Source organism: Drosophila takahashii, chromosome 2R (genome assembly GCF_030179915.1).
Source record: "Drosophila takahashii strain IR98-3 E-12201 chromosome 2R, DtakHiC1v2, whole genome shotgun sequence".
Classification (NCBI taxonomy): Eukaryota; Metazoa; Arthropoda; class Insecta; order Diptera; family Drosophilidae; genus Drosophila; species Drosophila takahashii.
In genome coordinates this window covers 24,622,584-24,637,206 of record NC_091679.1, presented here as the reverse complement: position 1 = coordinate 24,637,206, position 14,623 = coordinate 24,622,584, and the positions used below count along the sequence as shown (strand labels likewise).

At 40.3% G+C, this 14,623-nt stretch overlaps 4 protein-coding genes across 6 annotated transcripts; 2 read left to right on the top strand and 2 right to left on the bottom strand.

The window, feature by feature from the left end:
• Nucleotides 1-3,826: 3,826 nt before the first annotated feature.
• Nucleotides 3,827-5,700, bottom strand: LOC108057590 (cytochrome P450 6a2-like). Of its 3 annotated transcripts, none has more exons than XM_070213013.1 (3): nucleotides 5,583-5,700; nucleotides 4,359-5,513; nucleotides 3,827-4,295 (listed from the first exon to the last, which is right to left on the bottom strand). In XM_070213013.1, the coding sequence occupies exons 2-3, from the start codon at nucleotides 5,458-5,460 to the stop codon at nucleotides 3,877-3,879; spliced, it is 1,521 nt and encodes a 506-aa protein (XP_070069114.1). In that variant the 5' UTR covers nucleotides 5,461-5,513; nucleotides 5,583-5,700; the 3' UTR covers nucleotides 3,827-3,876. The 3 variants fall into 3 exon arrangements, with proteins under 3 accessions (XP_070069114.1, XP_016997387.3, XP_070069113.1); XM_017141898.3 differs by having other exon boundaries at nucleotides 4,359-5,500; XM_070213012.1 differs by lacking the exon at nucleotides 5,583-5,700 and having other exon boundaries at nucleotides 4,359-5,563.
• A 2,890-nt stretch (nucleotides 5,701-8,590) lies between these two features.
• LOC123002494 (probable cytochrome P450 6a19) lies at nucleotides 8,591-10,392 on the top strand. Its single transcript, XM_044392700.2, has 2 exons — nucleotides 8,591-9,683; nucleotides 9,746-10,392. The coding sequence occupies exons 1-2, from the start codon at nucleotides 8,597-8,599 to the stop codon at nucleotides 10,171-10,173; spliced, it is 1,515 nt and encodes a 504-aa protein (XP_044248635.1). The 5' UTR covers nucleotides 8,591-8,596; the 3' UTR covers nucleotides 10,174-10,392.
• A 204-nt stretch (nucleotides 10,393-10,596) lies between these two features.
• LOC108057574 (probable cytochrome P450 6a19) lies at nucleotides 10,597-12,454 on the top strand. Its single transcript, XM_017141879.3, has 2 exons — nucleotides 10,597-11,740; nucleotides 11,798-12,454. The coding sequence occupies exons 1-2, from the start codon at nucleotides 10,654-10,656 to the stop codon at nucleotides 12,223-12,225; spliced, it is 1,515 nt and encodes a 504-aa protein (XP_016997368.3). The 5' UTR covers nucleotides 10,597-10,653; the 3' UTR covers nucleotides 12,226-12,454.
• On the bottom strand, nucleotides 12,382-14,223 carry LOC108057615 (cytochrome P450 6a9). Its single transcript, XM_044392947.2, has 2 exons — nucleotides 13,051-14,223; nucleotides 12,382-12,994 (listed from the first exon to the last, which is right to left on the bottom strand). Exons 1-2 carry the CDS (start codon nucleotides 14,144-14,146, stop codon nucleotides 12,576-12,578), a joined length of 1,515 nt encoding a protein of 504 aa, XP_044248882.1. The 5' UTR covers nucleotides 14,147-14,223; the 3' UTR covers nucleotides 12,382-12,575.
• Nucleotides 14,224-14,623: the final 400 nt, after the last annotated feature.

Below are 14,623 nucleotides of genomic sequence, written 5' to 3'. Positions count from 1 at the left end.
TAAGAAAACGTTCTCCCTTTATCTCCGTCAAAAAAATCTTATCATGTAAACAGCAGTAAACGTAGCCTTCTTTGGCCTAAAAATATGTACTGAAAAATTTATAATATTATAAAGTAAATACAGAAAAGTTTATAGCTAACTCGAGGTCAATGTCGGGCTTAGTCTTCAAGAAGTCGTCATTATGCCAACACACAAAAAGGAGCGAGGAGGCTTCACAGTTCTGCAGTGAAATCGCTGTCTTGGTGAACGATCGAAGTGGGTTACCATGCAAGCCGCGCTATAACTGGTTGGGAATTATAGCGTCGCCAGAACAGTATCAGAGTTCCGTGCAAATTTATTTAGGTAAAATGCATTAATTTTAAGGCCCACGATGACCTAAAATATTAGGCTATACGGGACCTAAATAGTAGGGCAAATATACCAAAAATTTAAATTTTTAGGCAGTACATGACCTAAAAAGGAACTTTTAGTCCATTTAAAATGTTTTAGGCTATGCATGACCTAAAATGTTGTCCATAATTTTTCTGGGTGTAGTGATACTACTATAAAAAGCCGCTCAGTTAAAAAAATGCTGATAGTATGATCAGTGCGAGGGTTAAAACTTAAAGGATAATCACATGGCTCAGAAAAAAATCTGTGAAAGAACAAAGATGCTAGAAAAAAATATATGCCAAATGACATTTTAATTTTAAGAGGTGTTTTTGTTTAATTTGATTAATTCGATCATATTATGAGTTTACTTAACTTTTTTTTAAGGTTCAGTTTGAGCATAAAATATTATCAATTAATCAAACTTTGTATAAAATATGAAATTAATGCTGTAATAGCCCGTATCCTGATGAAATACTCGTTTGCTTTCCCCAGCAATCTATTGTTCTAGCAAAGATATTATAAACACTAAGATGTGTAACGAGGAGCAAGAAAATGTACGGAGGCAGCGTAATTTTTGTCAAATGCGACTCACACGTATTTAGTCTATTTTTAGAATGCCGTTTCTTGACTTCTCTCTCTCTCGCTCACTTGCTCTCTTGCTCTCAAAACTCCGCCCTGCAGAAAAGTCGAAATTCATTGTTGTTGATTCTTGAATTATGTTGCCGAAAGGGAATCGTCCTAAAAGGCACATTGCGCACAACATTTCAAAAAGGGCTGTGGCGCATTGCGTTAGTTGGTGGCCCGCGAATAATGCGATTGAGGTTCGAGTCCACTCTGAGGCGAAGTGGTTTTATTTTTATCTTAATTTTTTTTTATTTTACTTTGTTTTTTTTAATTTCTTTTGTTTTTTTAATTTTTTGGTTTGTTTTTTAATTTTTTTGTGTTATTTGTTTGTTTTTAATTTTGTAAGTTCTAAAAGCAATAGCATTTTGAGCAAATCTTTTAAATTCATTACTTTTGAATTAAAAGTTTATGAAATACGCATCCGAGTTTACTTTTATAATTTTATTTAATTTTTAATTTTTATTGAAGTATACAATTTAAATGCAATTCAGGGACCAAAAATAACAATAATTTTAGTTTTTAAACAAAAAAGTAAGCACACAATCCCTAGAAAGAAATGATTTACACCGAAATCATTCAATCCATTAATGGTCTTTACCTTTCTTTCAATTTAAAAAAAATATATTCAATAAACAATGTTTAAAAAAAAAAAATAATTAAAAAAAATAGGTTGCGTTCAGTCGGAGTTGAACTCGGTCCGACACGATCCGCAGTCGAGCGACTACACCCCTAGCCCACAGTGCCTTGTTTCGAAATGTCAGACAGATGCGACATTGAGCCTATTTCGCAGTAGAGCAAACGAAATTGCACACTAACACAACCAAAGAATCTAACACGGACAACGCACACTAAGAAATGATAAATCCACTTTCTGAATCCACACCAAAAATTTTGCCGTACATTCAGTTGTATGGGCGTTACACCTCTTAGTGTTTATATTCTCTTTGGTTCTGGTATTTTTAGATTACGCCTGTGTTTGGGAAAAAGAAATAATCAAATGCCTGAGTACCATGAGGTAGATTATTTATAGAGAGTCATTGCTGGCTACGTAATTGAACAACTAATAACACTGTGTTACCAAATTATTGCTGTTAAAATGTACCTTGATGTATGCGATAAATGTGAATTCGTTACGAATTCCGAAATTAAACTGCGTTCTCCAAAAATGATTCCGAGAAACCGGAGCTTAAATTTTGAAAAATGCTACAAATACCGAAATTTCCGGGCATATGAACGCTGAGATCTCGAAAACTACCCTGCAGGAAAAATGCGAACTAGTCTGAAAAACAACTAGTTATACAACTAATATAAAGCAACCGGAATTTGTCTGAATGCATTTGGACTACACAGGGTCTAGAAAATTTGTGCTAGTCGAAAAAATTATTAATACAAAACTAGTAAAAAAGAAACTTGTCTCGGACTAGTACCTTTCTGACAAAAAAAACCTTAAAAATATTTAACTGGTAGAACAAATACATGTTAGGGTCTAGTTAAAAGGCAACTGAAAGTTAACTAGTTGCAAATGAAACACATATGATCCAAAAATGTAGCCTAGAGTGTAAATGTCTTGGGAAATTTAGCACTAAACAAATCAAATACTCGAGGTCCTCGGTACAATCCCCAGTCTTTGTACATTTTTTTTGGTTTTTTGTTTGCTAGGTGATGCTTTAGTTTTATTTTAAACTGTGTTTAATCTGTCCGAGGCAATATAAATATGAAAAATTACTGTTTTTGAATTATGTCACACTAAAATTCATAAACCTTGTTAGGGCATTACAAAATGTGATGCGTGTATGGCTCAATCAGTTAGTGTGTCTACAAATCCAAAGGTCCCGGGTTCAAGTCCTAGAGAGGGTGACTTGCCTCAAAAAAAGTAAGTTTGTTTTAATTCCATTTAATTATCATTTACTGTATTTGATTACATAATAATTATCAGAAATTCTCTAAGGACCGCGCCTATTAATTGGATACTAAATTAGGAGAGCGTCAAGTTAGGCATCGTCATCGTTTAGTTTTTTTGTGAAAATATTTTTTTTAGTGTAGTTTAACAGCTGTAACTATAAATTGGTTAACAGTCACTAGTGCAAAACTAGTAGCAAATGGACTAGTTGTTTCCGACGACAAGCATATGAAAAATGGACCACTTCGTTACAAGGAAATGGACATAACTTGAACTAGTTAACCTTCTTGACCCAACTAGTATTTTAATAGTCCAAAACTGATTCCGTTTCCTGCAGGGTAGTTAACCTTCTTGAACCAACTAGTATTTTAATAGTCCAAAACTGATTCCGTTTCCTGCAGGGTACAAAAGCTAGAAAGTTGGGATTACCCACACATATTCTTGGGCTTCCTACTTCACAATGTTAATCTTAGCTCGCGTTTGGATATTATAGCGATTTAAAGATTAAAGATTTGGTGTAAAAATTGATTTATAAATGCAATATATCTTACCCCGATTCAAGTTTCGGGTACACGTCGTCAACATTATTTTAGGTAAGGACATTGAAAGGTACATTAAGTTATCAAATTTTTAGGTAAAGACATTGAAAGGTACATCAAGTTATTAAATTTGGTTAAAACAGTGAATATAAAATCTACTATTTTTGGCGACATTTTGAAGCATATCCCACGATTGCTGCACTTTTTCTATAAACGTTGTTCAGCATTTTTAATCCTTGGTCAATTTCTATATTATTCCTAAATACATACAAATAAAATTTCATCCAAATATTTTTTTACTTTTATCATTTCATTTAATTTTAATAATTAAACTTTAGTTTTGTAATAAAATAAAAATATGTATTTTTAATGCTTGTAACAAAAGTTACGGTCTCTGCTTATGATCAGGTGATATATAAAATGGCACACAATAAATTCAATTTAGATGCGATCCAAACGCAAGTCGATGCCCCCCACTGTGCCCAAGAGTATGGTCAATGTGCTGTACTTCAGTGGGGACTTTGTCTTGTCGCAAAAGGACACCTTAAACCGGCTAATGATTTGGGCCAGACCGATGCGGACTTGCATCTGGCCAAATCGCATTCCGATGCAGTTGCGCGGTCCGTCGCCGAAGGCCAACCACTCAACGGAATCGCGGGCGGCTACTTTCTCCGGCGAAAAGCGGTCCGGATCGAAAGTCTCGGGATCCGGATACATGTCCTCGTCGCGGTGGTAGGCACAAGACGGTATCAGGACCTGTGTGCCTTTCTCGATCACGAACCTGGGATTACCCGGCACAACGTAGTCGTTGAGGGCCCTCCGTTCGAGGAAGGGCACTAAAGTGTACAGCCTTAGAGTTTCTAAATAATAAGAATAATAATTTAGAAATCCACCTTTTGACTAAGAAAAGGAACAAAACCAACCTGAGATGACCTGATTCAAGTAGCGCATGGCGTTGATAGACTCATAGGTCAACTGCCCCTCGTGCTCTTCAAGCACCGTTTTAATCTCGTTCCTCAGCCTGTCCTGAATGTCCTGGTTCTGGGCCAACTCGTACAGGCAGTAGCTCATGGTCGAGGAGGAGGTCTCGAAGCCGGCTACATAGAAGACAAACGCTTGGGCGGCCAGCTCCTCGATGCTCAGTCCCTTGATCACCTCACCGTTATCCAAAGTCACACTGCCCTTCTGCTTCAGCTCGATCAGGAGGTTCAGGAAGTCGTTCCTCTTAAAGTTCTCCCGCTCCCTGACGGCAATGGTGTCATTCACCAGTCGCGTGAAGAACTGGTGGACTTCCTCGGGTAACGTGCGCATCCTCAGCTTTTTGGCCAGCTCCGGAAAACTGGCCATGAACATATTTAGCAGCTTTCCGTGACGTCTTTCTGAGAAAACCTTTTGACCCATGGTGCGGAAATCGTTGACGGGGTTGCGGAGTGTATTACACTCTAAGCCGAAAGCGCAGCTCCCAATTACATCGATAGTATACCTGGCCATCAGTTCCTTGATCTCGAGTACAGCCCCGTTTTGGGTGTCTGGCACCTGGTCCGTCATCACCTTCACGAGCTCTTCGGACACCTTGATCACCGTTGGGCACATGAACTTCATCTTGCCCGAGGTAAATGTGGGCGACAGCCTTTGACGCATATCCTTCCACTTCTTACCGTCCAGGTTAAACAGATGCTGGGTCAGAGGATCGTCACGCTCGTTGTGGAACTGGCCGCGATCGGTAAAATTTGAGAAGTCCCTGATCAGTATGTTCTTGGCCAGCTTGGTGTCCAGAATAAAGGCTGCCGGCCTGTGCAGGAAGTAGAAGCCCACAAAGGGGTTGCCGCTCTTCCGGTACTTGTTGTAGTAGTCGCGGAAGAAGTCCTGCATCACTCGGTCCTTCTGGAAGCCCACCATGTTGCCGTACAAAGGATGCGGGGCATCGTGGGCCACGCCCCGGCGCTTCCAGTAGTTGAAATTGCGGTGGTACAAGTAGGCTACCAGGGACAAGGTCGCGATCACCAAATAAACTAGAACATACATATCGTTTGGCTACTCCCGTTGTGCATTCGTTGTGCTCGACCTACGATGATTAACTAATCAACACAATATTTTCGCACACATTTTATTTGAGCTGACAACAACGAACAAGATCATATACGTACAGTATGTACACAGGGGCGGAGCCAGGGGGGTGGGTCAGAGATGGATGTTAAACGCCACACCCTCTCGTGAAATCCTATGGTTTTAAAAAAAAGGGTTCACAAAATGTGTTTTAAAACTTCCCAACAAAATTCTAGTTGCGCCACTGAATATACCTATCAAAATGTAAGCACGACGTTGAATTTGTATTGTGGTTAGACATGATTACAGACCCGATGATATCGCTAGACAGTTTTCAGGGGCGTTCAAGAGCGCCTGCCGTATGATATTTAAACATTGTTTTGACGCTTCACTATGCTAGTGCTATGAATGAAAATATAAATAAGCGATAACGAGATAGCATTTAATAGGTTGGTCGGTAGTCCCACCTGGTCCTACTGTCAGTGACGACACTGACCTTGAAAGGCTTCTTCAACATAGTTCCTGAGTGAAATAAATCTATTCTAATTTTCCTACACTACCCAGTTTTTATAGTTCCCGACCAATAATATACATTAAGGGGGGAGAAGAAATTCGAGCTATTTTGGAACTTATACCAGGATGACAGCACCCACCTTCCTTGCAAAGTAGATGTATTTCATTACTTGGTTTCCTCAGCTGCGGATCGTGTATCTCAAAAAGTAATGCTTCGATCATCATGCTGCTTTTACAGAAATGTTTGTAATGAAATTGCCCACTGTCTGAACCTACTTTATGTTTGTACGTTTTAGTATTTTTCATAGGCAAAAACAACAAAAAAAAAATAAGAAAAAAATTAAAATTATATAAGAGCAATGTAATCAACATGCCAAGCTTCGAAATCCCAGCACCAGTGGCGGATCTAGAATTTTGTTGTGGGGGGTGATATTGGAACAATTTTTTTGTTGCATACTTTTGGAATACCAAAATTTCTTTAATTTTTCACCCGAGTGGGGGTGATACATCACCCCCCGTGGATCCGCGCATGCCCAGCACAATCCCTTATCGGTTAAAAATAATCACGAAAAACATGAAAAAAATTGCAGTTTTTATATGTATCTCTCCCCTTAAAGTGTCGAAAGTAATTCAAGCAAGAGAGAACATTATAACTGAGATTCTTATTTCTTATTATACCCGTTACTCGTTGAGTAAAAGGGTATATTAGATTCGTGCAAAAGTATGTAACAGGTAGAAGGAAGCGTTTCCGACCCTATAAACTATATATATTCTTGATCAGGATCACTAGCCGAGTCGATCTAGCCATGTCCGTCTGTCCGTCTGTCTGTATGAACGCTGAGATCTCGAAAACTACAAAAGCTAAAAGGTTGAGATTTTCCACGCATATTCTTGGGCTTCCTACGCAGCGAAAGTTTATTTTAGCCGAGTGCCACGCCCCCTCTAACGCGCACAATCGCCCACTAACGATTTTAAAATGTGTCTGGCGCCCACACCTTTTAAGATTTCCGAGAAGTATAAATGCAATTTTGTTGTGCATATTTATACCTATCGAAATGTAGAAGACATTTTTCAAATCGGACCATTCATTAAAAAGTTATACGCAATCAAAATTTCTATGTCTATCTCCTTCGCACTCCCTTTAGCTGAGTTATGATTATTAGTCGGGACACCAACCCGAGTACAGCGTTCGCACTCCCTTTAGCTGAGTGACGGGTATTAGATAGTCGGGACACGAACCCGACTATAGCGTTTTTGAGCTGTTACTCAGCTAACCAATTTTAAAGGCGTGATGAACTTTTTTTTAGGTCAATCGATAGGTATTGACGAAGCAAAAACAATTCAGTTAAAATCTTTATTCTTGCATGACAACTGTGAGCGTCACAGATTTTTGCGTGGTGAGAAATCGGGCAGAAATCCCTATAATATGCATGGCTTATGTTTCTTTCTAGCTTTATTAGTTTCCAAGATTTTAGCGTTCCTATGGCCGGACATACAGCCAGACTGTACTTGGCTACATCAACTCGGCTAGTGATCCTGATCAAGAATATATGTACCTTATAGGGTCGGAAATGCTTCTACCTGTTACATACTTTCAGACGATTATAATAAAGCTTTATACTTTACGGTAGCAGGAATAAAAATAATTTTTAAAACCTAAAAACTATTTACAATATATTTAGTGTTGCGATGATTTTTATAAAAAATCTCAGAAAAATTGTTTTGAGATTTGTTTTTTTTTTATTAGCAAAATAAAGAGTTAAAATGTTTGTTTGCTGAAGTAGACTGAAAGAGACCAAGATTAGACAGTATATTTATTTATTTGAAAACAGTCACGGCATTAAAAGTGGTTTTTGTTTCATATCTAGTCAATCCCTAAATATGAAGGTACACAAAAAGTTCAAGCTTTTCCCCAAAAGTTGAAAATAGTAAAAGAGAGGCAAGTAAACAGTGAGAAATCGGGCAGAAATCCCTATAATATGCATGGCTTATGTTTCTTTCTAGCTTTATTAGTTTCCAAGATTTTAGCGTTCCTATGGCCGGACATACAGCCAGACTGTACTTGGCTACATCAACTCGGCTAGTGATCCTGATCAAGAATATATGTACCTTATAGGGTCGGAAATGCTTCTACCTGTTACATACTTTCAGACGATTATAATAAAGCTTTATACTTTACGGTAGCAGGAATAAAAATAATTTTTAAAACCTAAAAACTATTTACAATATATTTAGTATTGCGATGATTTTTATAAAAAATCTCAGAAAAATTGTTTTGAGATTTGTTTTTTTTATTAGCAAAATAAAGAGCTAAAATGTTTGTTTGCTGAAGTAGACTGAAAGAGACCAAGTTTAGACAGTATATTTATTTATTTGAAAACAGTCACAGCATTAAAAGTTGTTTTTGTTTCATCCCTAAATATGAAGGTACACAAAAAGTTCAAGCTTTTCCCCAAAAGTTGAAAATAGTAAAAGAGAGGCAAGTAAACAGTTAATAATTTGCGGTTTAAAATAAACATAGAGTGGAGAGCGATAGGACTAAGCAAAGCTCTTGTAAGTCGAGACCACGCATTTCTAGCTTACCTAAATCAGTCTTCTCAAGATGGCGATTCTACTTGGTTTGCTGTTCGGTACTCTAAGCCTCGCCGCTTGGTGGGTGCTTCAAAACTATACTTACTGGAAGCGACGGGGTATTCCCCATGATCCGCCCAGTATTCTATTCGGCAACACCAGGGAACTTTGGCGGTCGATGCAGCTGGCCCACATCATCAAGCGAACCTATTTTAAGTACAAGAACAAGATCGACGGCCCCTTCGTTGGATTTTACCTCTATGCGATGAAATATATAGTGATAACCGACATTGATTTTGTGAAAACCGTGCTGGTTCGCGACTTTGAAAAGTTTCACGATCGCGGAGTTTATCACAACGAAAGGGACGACCCACTGACAAATAATCTAGCGACTATCGAAGGTGAAAAGTGGAAAAACTTGCGCCAAAAGCTGACGCCAACGTTTACGCCAGGAAAAATGAAGAACATGTTTCCCACGGTCCTAAACGTAGGCGATGAACTGATTCGGGTGATAGATGAGAAGATTTCGAGCTCTCCACAGACCCTGGAAGTCACCGAACTTGTGGCCCGTTTCACCGCCGACGTGATTGGAATCTGCGCTTTTGGTCTTGAATGCAATAGTTTGCGGGACCCCACAGCGGAATTTGTCCGAATGGGCTACTCAGCACTTAGAGAACGTCGTCATGGGTGGCTGGTGGACTTGCTAATCTTCGGAGCCCCGAAATTAGCCGTTAAGCTGGGATTTCAGTTCTTGCTTCCGCCGGTGCAGGAATTCTACATGAAAATTGTAAGGGACTCTATAGAATATAGGATCAAAAACAAGGTGACTCGGAACGATTTAATGGATTTGTTGATTGATTTGAAACTGAAGTACGATAGTGGCGACAGGCAAAGCGGCCTAACCTTCAATGAGGTGGCTGCTCAGGTCTTTACATTTTTCTTGGCTGGTTTTGAGGCGGGCTCCACAACCATGGGCTTTGCTCTTTACGAGTTGGCCTGCAATCAGGATGTACAGGAAAAAGTGAGGACTGAAGTCGACACTGTGCTGGGAAAACACAATGGAAAACTGGACTACGACAGCATGCAGGAGATGAATTATCTGGAAAAGGTTATCGATGGTGAGTTCCTCGTTTATTGCACAACCTAACAAAGTGACGAAATGCATATTTTTCCGGCTTAGAAACCCTTAGAAAACATCCTGTGGTGGCCCATTTGGCTCGCATTGCGACTAAACCCTTTGCGCACAGCAGTCCGAAGTATTTCATTGAAGCCGGCACTGGAGTTCTGGTGCCGACCCTAGCCATCCACCACGATCCCGAGTTTTATCCGGAGCCGGAAAAGTTCATCCCAGAGCGCTTCGACAAGGAGCAGATTGAAAAGCGACCGGCCTGCGCTTTCCTGCCCTTCGGAGCTGGTCCCCGAAATTGTATTGGTCTTCGACTCGGACGAATGCAGGTCATGATTGGAATGGCCCTGCTCATCCGCAACTTTAGATTCGACTTGCATCCCACTAAGACTACATTTCCGGTCAAATACCAAATCAAGAACCTCCTTTTAAGCTCCGAGGGCGGAATTAATCTTAATGTCAGCAAGGTAGTGAGAGACTAATCTTATTTTAAAATGCGTTTATGTTTTTTAAAAATGTTGTGTTAGAGAATTGTAATTTTGTAATATTCTTTGTTGTCATAAATATTGCCTGCCAAGAGGTGAAGGGCACCAAAATGGCTTTCCTGAAAGGCAGTATTTCTTATACCCACCTATGTATATATTATCTACTTAATGTTATCAGAATATGCTTTTACGAAAAAACCAACTCATTTAAATTAGCATTTGATTTTTGTTTCCATTTCTTACTAAGGGATAATTATAAATATAAAGAGTAAAATGCTAATAGTTAATTTATTTAAGAGAGCATGCTCCATAAAGCGTCGCAACTTTAAGTTCTTAGTTATTTGGCGTAGCTTTCATTATGATTTGTGATTCATTAAACTAGAACAGAGCGGTGCGTGATATGAAAGCCCAAAGCTCTTTTGTATCGAATTTAATATAATTAACGCGTTCTTAGCTTACCGATTCACTGTTCCTAAAATGTTGATTCTACTCGGACTGTTGGTCGGGGCTCTTAGCCTCGCCGGCTGGTGGGTGCAACAGCTCTATACGTACTGGAAGCGTCGGGGCATTCCCCACGATCCACCCAATTTTCCGTTCGGTAACACCGTTGAACTCCAAAGGACTATGCAGATGTCCCACATCCTCAAGCGAACGTATTTTAAATACAAAAACCAGACCGACGGCCCTTTTGTGGGATTCTACGTTTTTGCAAAGAAATTTATTGTGATAACCGACATTGATTTTGTGAAAACTGTGCTGATTAAAGACTTCGAAAAGTTCCACGATCGCGGGGTGTATCACAACGAAAAGGACGACCCACTGACAAGCAATTTGACTGCTATTGAAGGTGAAAAGTGGAAAAACCTGAGACAAAAGCTTACCCCAACTTTTACGTCCGGAAAAATGAAGAACATGTTCCCCACAGTTTTGAATGTGGGAGATGAACTGATTCGGGTTTTTGATGAGAAGATCTCGGGCGCTTCACAGACCCTGGAAGTCACCGACCTTGTGGCCCGTTTCACAGCCGACGTGATTGGAATCTGCGCTTTTGGCCTGGAATGCAATAGCTTGAGGGATCCCAAGGCGGAATTCGTCAGAATGGGAAACTCGGCGATTACCGATCGCCGTCATGGCAGACTGGTGAACCTACTCATCTTCGGAGCACCAAAGTTGGCCGCCAAACTGGGAATTAAGACCATGCCCCCGGAGATAGAGGAGTTTTATTTGAATATCGTCAGAAAGACCATCGATTATAGAGTAAGGAACAAGGTAACTCGGAACGATTTCATGGACATGCTGATCGATATTAAGCTGAAATACGACAATGGGGATAAGCAAAATGGCCTTACATTCAACGAGGTCGCTGCACAGGCCTTCATATTCTTCCTGGCTGGTTTTGAAACGAGCTCGACCACCATGGGATTTGCCCTATACGAACTGGCCTGCAATCAGGATGTTCAGGAAAAACTACGAACAGAAGTCAATAGTGTTCTGGAGAATCATAATGGAAAACTTGACTACGACAGCATGCGGGAGATGACTTATCTGGAAAAGGTCATCGATGGTTAGTTGACTGCAGTAGCAACCTCGTACACATTGTATTTTTTAATTTCCTTCTCAGAAACCCTAAGAAAACATCCTGTGGTGGGACATCTGGTCCGTACTGCGACCAAGGACTATGTGCACTCAAATCCAAAATACTTTATTGAAGCCAACACTGGAGTTCTGGTGCCGACCCTAGCCATCCACCACGATCCCGAGTTCTATCCGGAACCGGAAAAGTTCATACCAGAGCGCTTCGATGAGGAGCAAATCCAACAACGGCCCGCCTGCACTTTTCTGCCCTTTGGGGATGGTCCTCGAAATTGTATTGGTCTTCGATTCGGACGGATGCAGGTCGTCGTTGGAATGGCCCTGCTCATTCACAACTTTAAATTCGAGTTGCACCCCATTAAGACGACGGTTCCGGTTAAGTATAAGGTCAAAAGTTTTTTGTTAAGCTCCGAAGGTGGAATCAACCTTAATGTCACTAAGATTAGGAAGCACTGAAATGATTCATAACAAAAAGTAATTGCTCTAGAAAGGAGAAATGCCTGGAGGGGAAAATTACTATCTATCTACCTACGCACTTGAAATATTTTCCCCGATTCTATACATAATATTAAATGTTTGCTACTGGGAATTGATAAGCATTTATTTTGGTTGGTAATAATCAGTTAATTGAAAGACAACTAATGATAATTAGTAATCTAAAACCATTTACCTGCGGTTAGTCACTATCCGGTTTCACGAAGTTGACATGTGTCTGCTAAATTGTTATATACAATACAATACAATACAATACAATAACACGTCCCTTACGTAAAGTTATTGTTATAGAAGTTAACTTAAATTTGAACTTAAACTCGTTCAACTTTCAGGAAGATTCCAGTATCACTTGATATTAGGAAGGTTTTTTTGCTGTATACCATGGGAATCGTGGTCTGGTCGCATACGGAGAACTTAAAGTTCTTGAGTAGGAAAGCCAATCCAATCCTAGTCTGCATTTGGCCAAATCTCATACCAATGCAATTTCTGGGACCTTCGCCAAATGGAAGCCACTCCACGGAATCGCGCTCCTTGACGCGTTCGGGGGTGAAGTTATCGGGGTCAAAGGTGTTTGGGTTGGCATATAATCTCTCATCGCGGTGCATGGCCCCACAAGGAATCAAAATGGGCATTCCCTTTTTAATTACGTATTTCGGATTATCCGGAACCACGAAGTCCTCCAGGCATTCGCGATTCAAGACAGGAAGAACGGTGTACAGGCGAAGGGTTTCTTGAAAAGAATCATAAGGTTATTTAGCTTTAATGGAAAATTCTCCATTTACTCACCCGCTATTACCTGATCTAAATAGACCAGTTCCTTCATACTTTCGTAAGTTAGCTCCCCGTTGTTCTTGCCAATGACCTCCTGGCACTCTTCCCTTACCCGATCTTGGATGTCCTGATGCTGGGCTAGTTCATACAAGGCGAATCCCATGGTGGTCGATGAGGTTTCAAAGCCAGCCCCGAAAAACACAAACGCCTGAGCTGCTATTTCCTCGATCGTGAGGCTCACACTTTCCCCAGTCTCTGATTTTGTTAGTGGATTGTTTTTCAAATCAATTAACTGATCCATAAAGTCATTGCGACGGATATTGTTCTGCTCTCTGTAAGCCACAGTTTCCCTGACGATGCGGAGGAAAAAGTGTTCGGCTTCCTCTATGGTTATTTTTAAATGAAGCCGACGGGCCAAATTAGGGAAGCTATTGATGAACGCAATTCCAATCGGTCCGTGGCGGTGTTCGAAAATGGCCCGTCGACCCATGACCCGGAATTCGGCCTCTGGATCTTTAAGACTACTGCATTCAATTCCAAATGCGCAGGTGCCGATCACGTCGGTACCGAATCGGGCCAGAATATCCTTGACCTCAACGATGGGGGACTTTTCCATTGTCTGGCCAAAGACTTCGATGAACTCGTGTCCCACCTTCACCACGGTGGGAAACATGTATTTCATTTTTCCGGATGTAAATGTAGAGGATAGCTTGTTTCTCATAGACTTCCACTTGTGGCCGTCTAACAAGAACAGTTGCCCCGACAAGGGATCATCCTCTGTATTGTGATAGAATCCGCGGTCCGTGAACTTGTTGAACTCCTTAATCAAGATGAGCTTGGCCAGCGAGGTGTCTAGCACAAGTATTCCGGGTCGTTGGAACCAATAGAAACCCGCGAAAGGGCCAGATCCACGAAACTTATTATAGTAATCCATCCAAATGTCATAGAATGTTCGACTGGTTTGCACTCCCGTCAGGCTTCCCATCAGAATATGAGGCTCCTCGCAAGGAATATCCAGATTCTGCCAGTACTGCAGGGAACGACGCCATTTCAATACTAGATATCCCACTAGCACTGCGACAGTCGTCAATAGATAGATGTAAACACCCATGACATCAGCTTGGGTGCGGTGAAAAATATTCTCCCGCCGGAAAATGTCGCGAGTGCAGTTCAGTTGAGCTTCAGAAACCTACTGAACATAAAAGCTTCTCGGGCTAGCTGAACGAACTCATTAAAAAACGAGAGAACGCATTTCTTTTATTAGATTTGTTTGGATTCAATATAAATAATTTATTTATTTGACTGACACTCTTCTCTTTTATATTTACTGCCTCTTAAGCGGCGAATTTCTCTTTCGAAGAGATTGATCTAATCTAACCAATGTTTAAGAGCACTCCGCTTTAAATAATATTTTAATAGAGATCGAACCTACCTCAACTTATTTTGCATGTTTTTGACTTATTTGCGTTGTTATCATTTAGATACCATCAGTGAGATCAGACAAAACAAAAATTAGTAAATGCGTGCGAACATATAGATAAAGACACAAATTCGAGCTTCATCTCAGAACGAAAGTGAAAAACAAATA

What these genes read in the sequence shown, in the direction of transcription:
- LOC108057590 (XM_070213013.1), bottom strand. Translation starts at nt 5,460, where the DNA reads ATGTATGTTCTAGTTTATTTGGTGATCGCGACCTTGTCCCTGGTAGCC. An exon ending in CTTGAATCAGGTCATCTCAG is followed by an intron (nt 4,296 to 4,358) that starts GTTGGTTTTGTT and finishes CTTATTATTTAG; the next exon opens with AAACTCTAAGGCTGTACACT.
- LOC123002494 (XM_044392700.2), top strand. Translation starts at nt 8,597, where the DNA reads ATGGCGATTCTACTTGGTTTGCTGTTCGGTACTCTAAGCCTCGCCGCT. An exon ending in TCTGGAAAAGGTTATCGATG is followed by an intron (nt 9,684 to 9,745) that starts GTGAGTTCCTCG and finishes TTTCCGGCTTAG; the next exon opens with AAACCCTTAGAAAACATCCT.
- LOC108057574 (XM_017141879.3), top strand. Translation starts at nt 10,654, where the DNA reads ATGTTGATTCTACTCGGACTGTTGGTCGGGGCTCTTAGCCTCGCCGGC. An exon ending in TCTGGAAAAGGTCATCGATG is followed by an intron (nt 11,741 to 11,797) that starts GTTAGTTGACTG and finishes TTTCCTTCTCAG; the next exon opens with AAACCCTAAGAAAACATCCT.
- LOC108057615 (XM_044392947.2), bottom strand. Translation starts at nt 14,146, where the DNA reads ATGGGTGTTTACATCTATCTATTGACGACTGTCGCAGTGCTAGTGGGA. An exon ending in TTTAGATCAGGTAATAGCGG is followed by an intron (nt 12,995 to 13,050) that starts GTGAGTAAATGG and finishes ATTCTTTTCAAG; the next exon opens with AAACCCTTCGCCTGTACACC.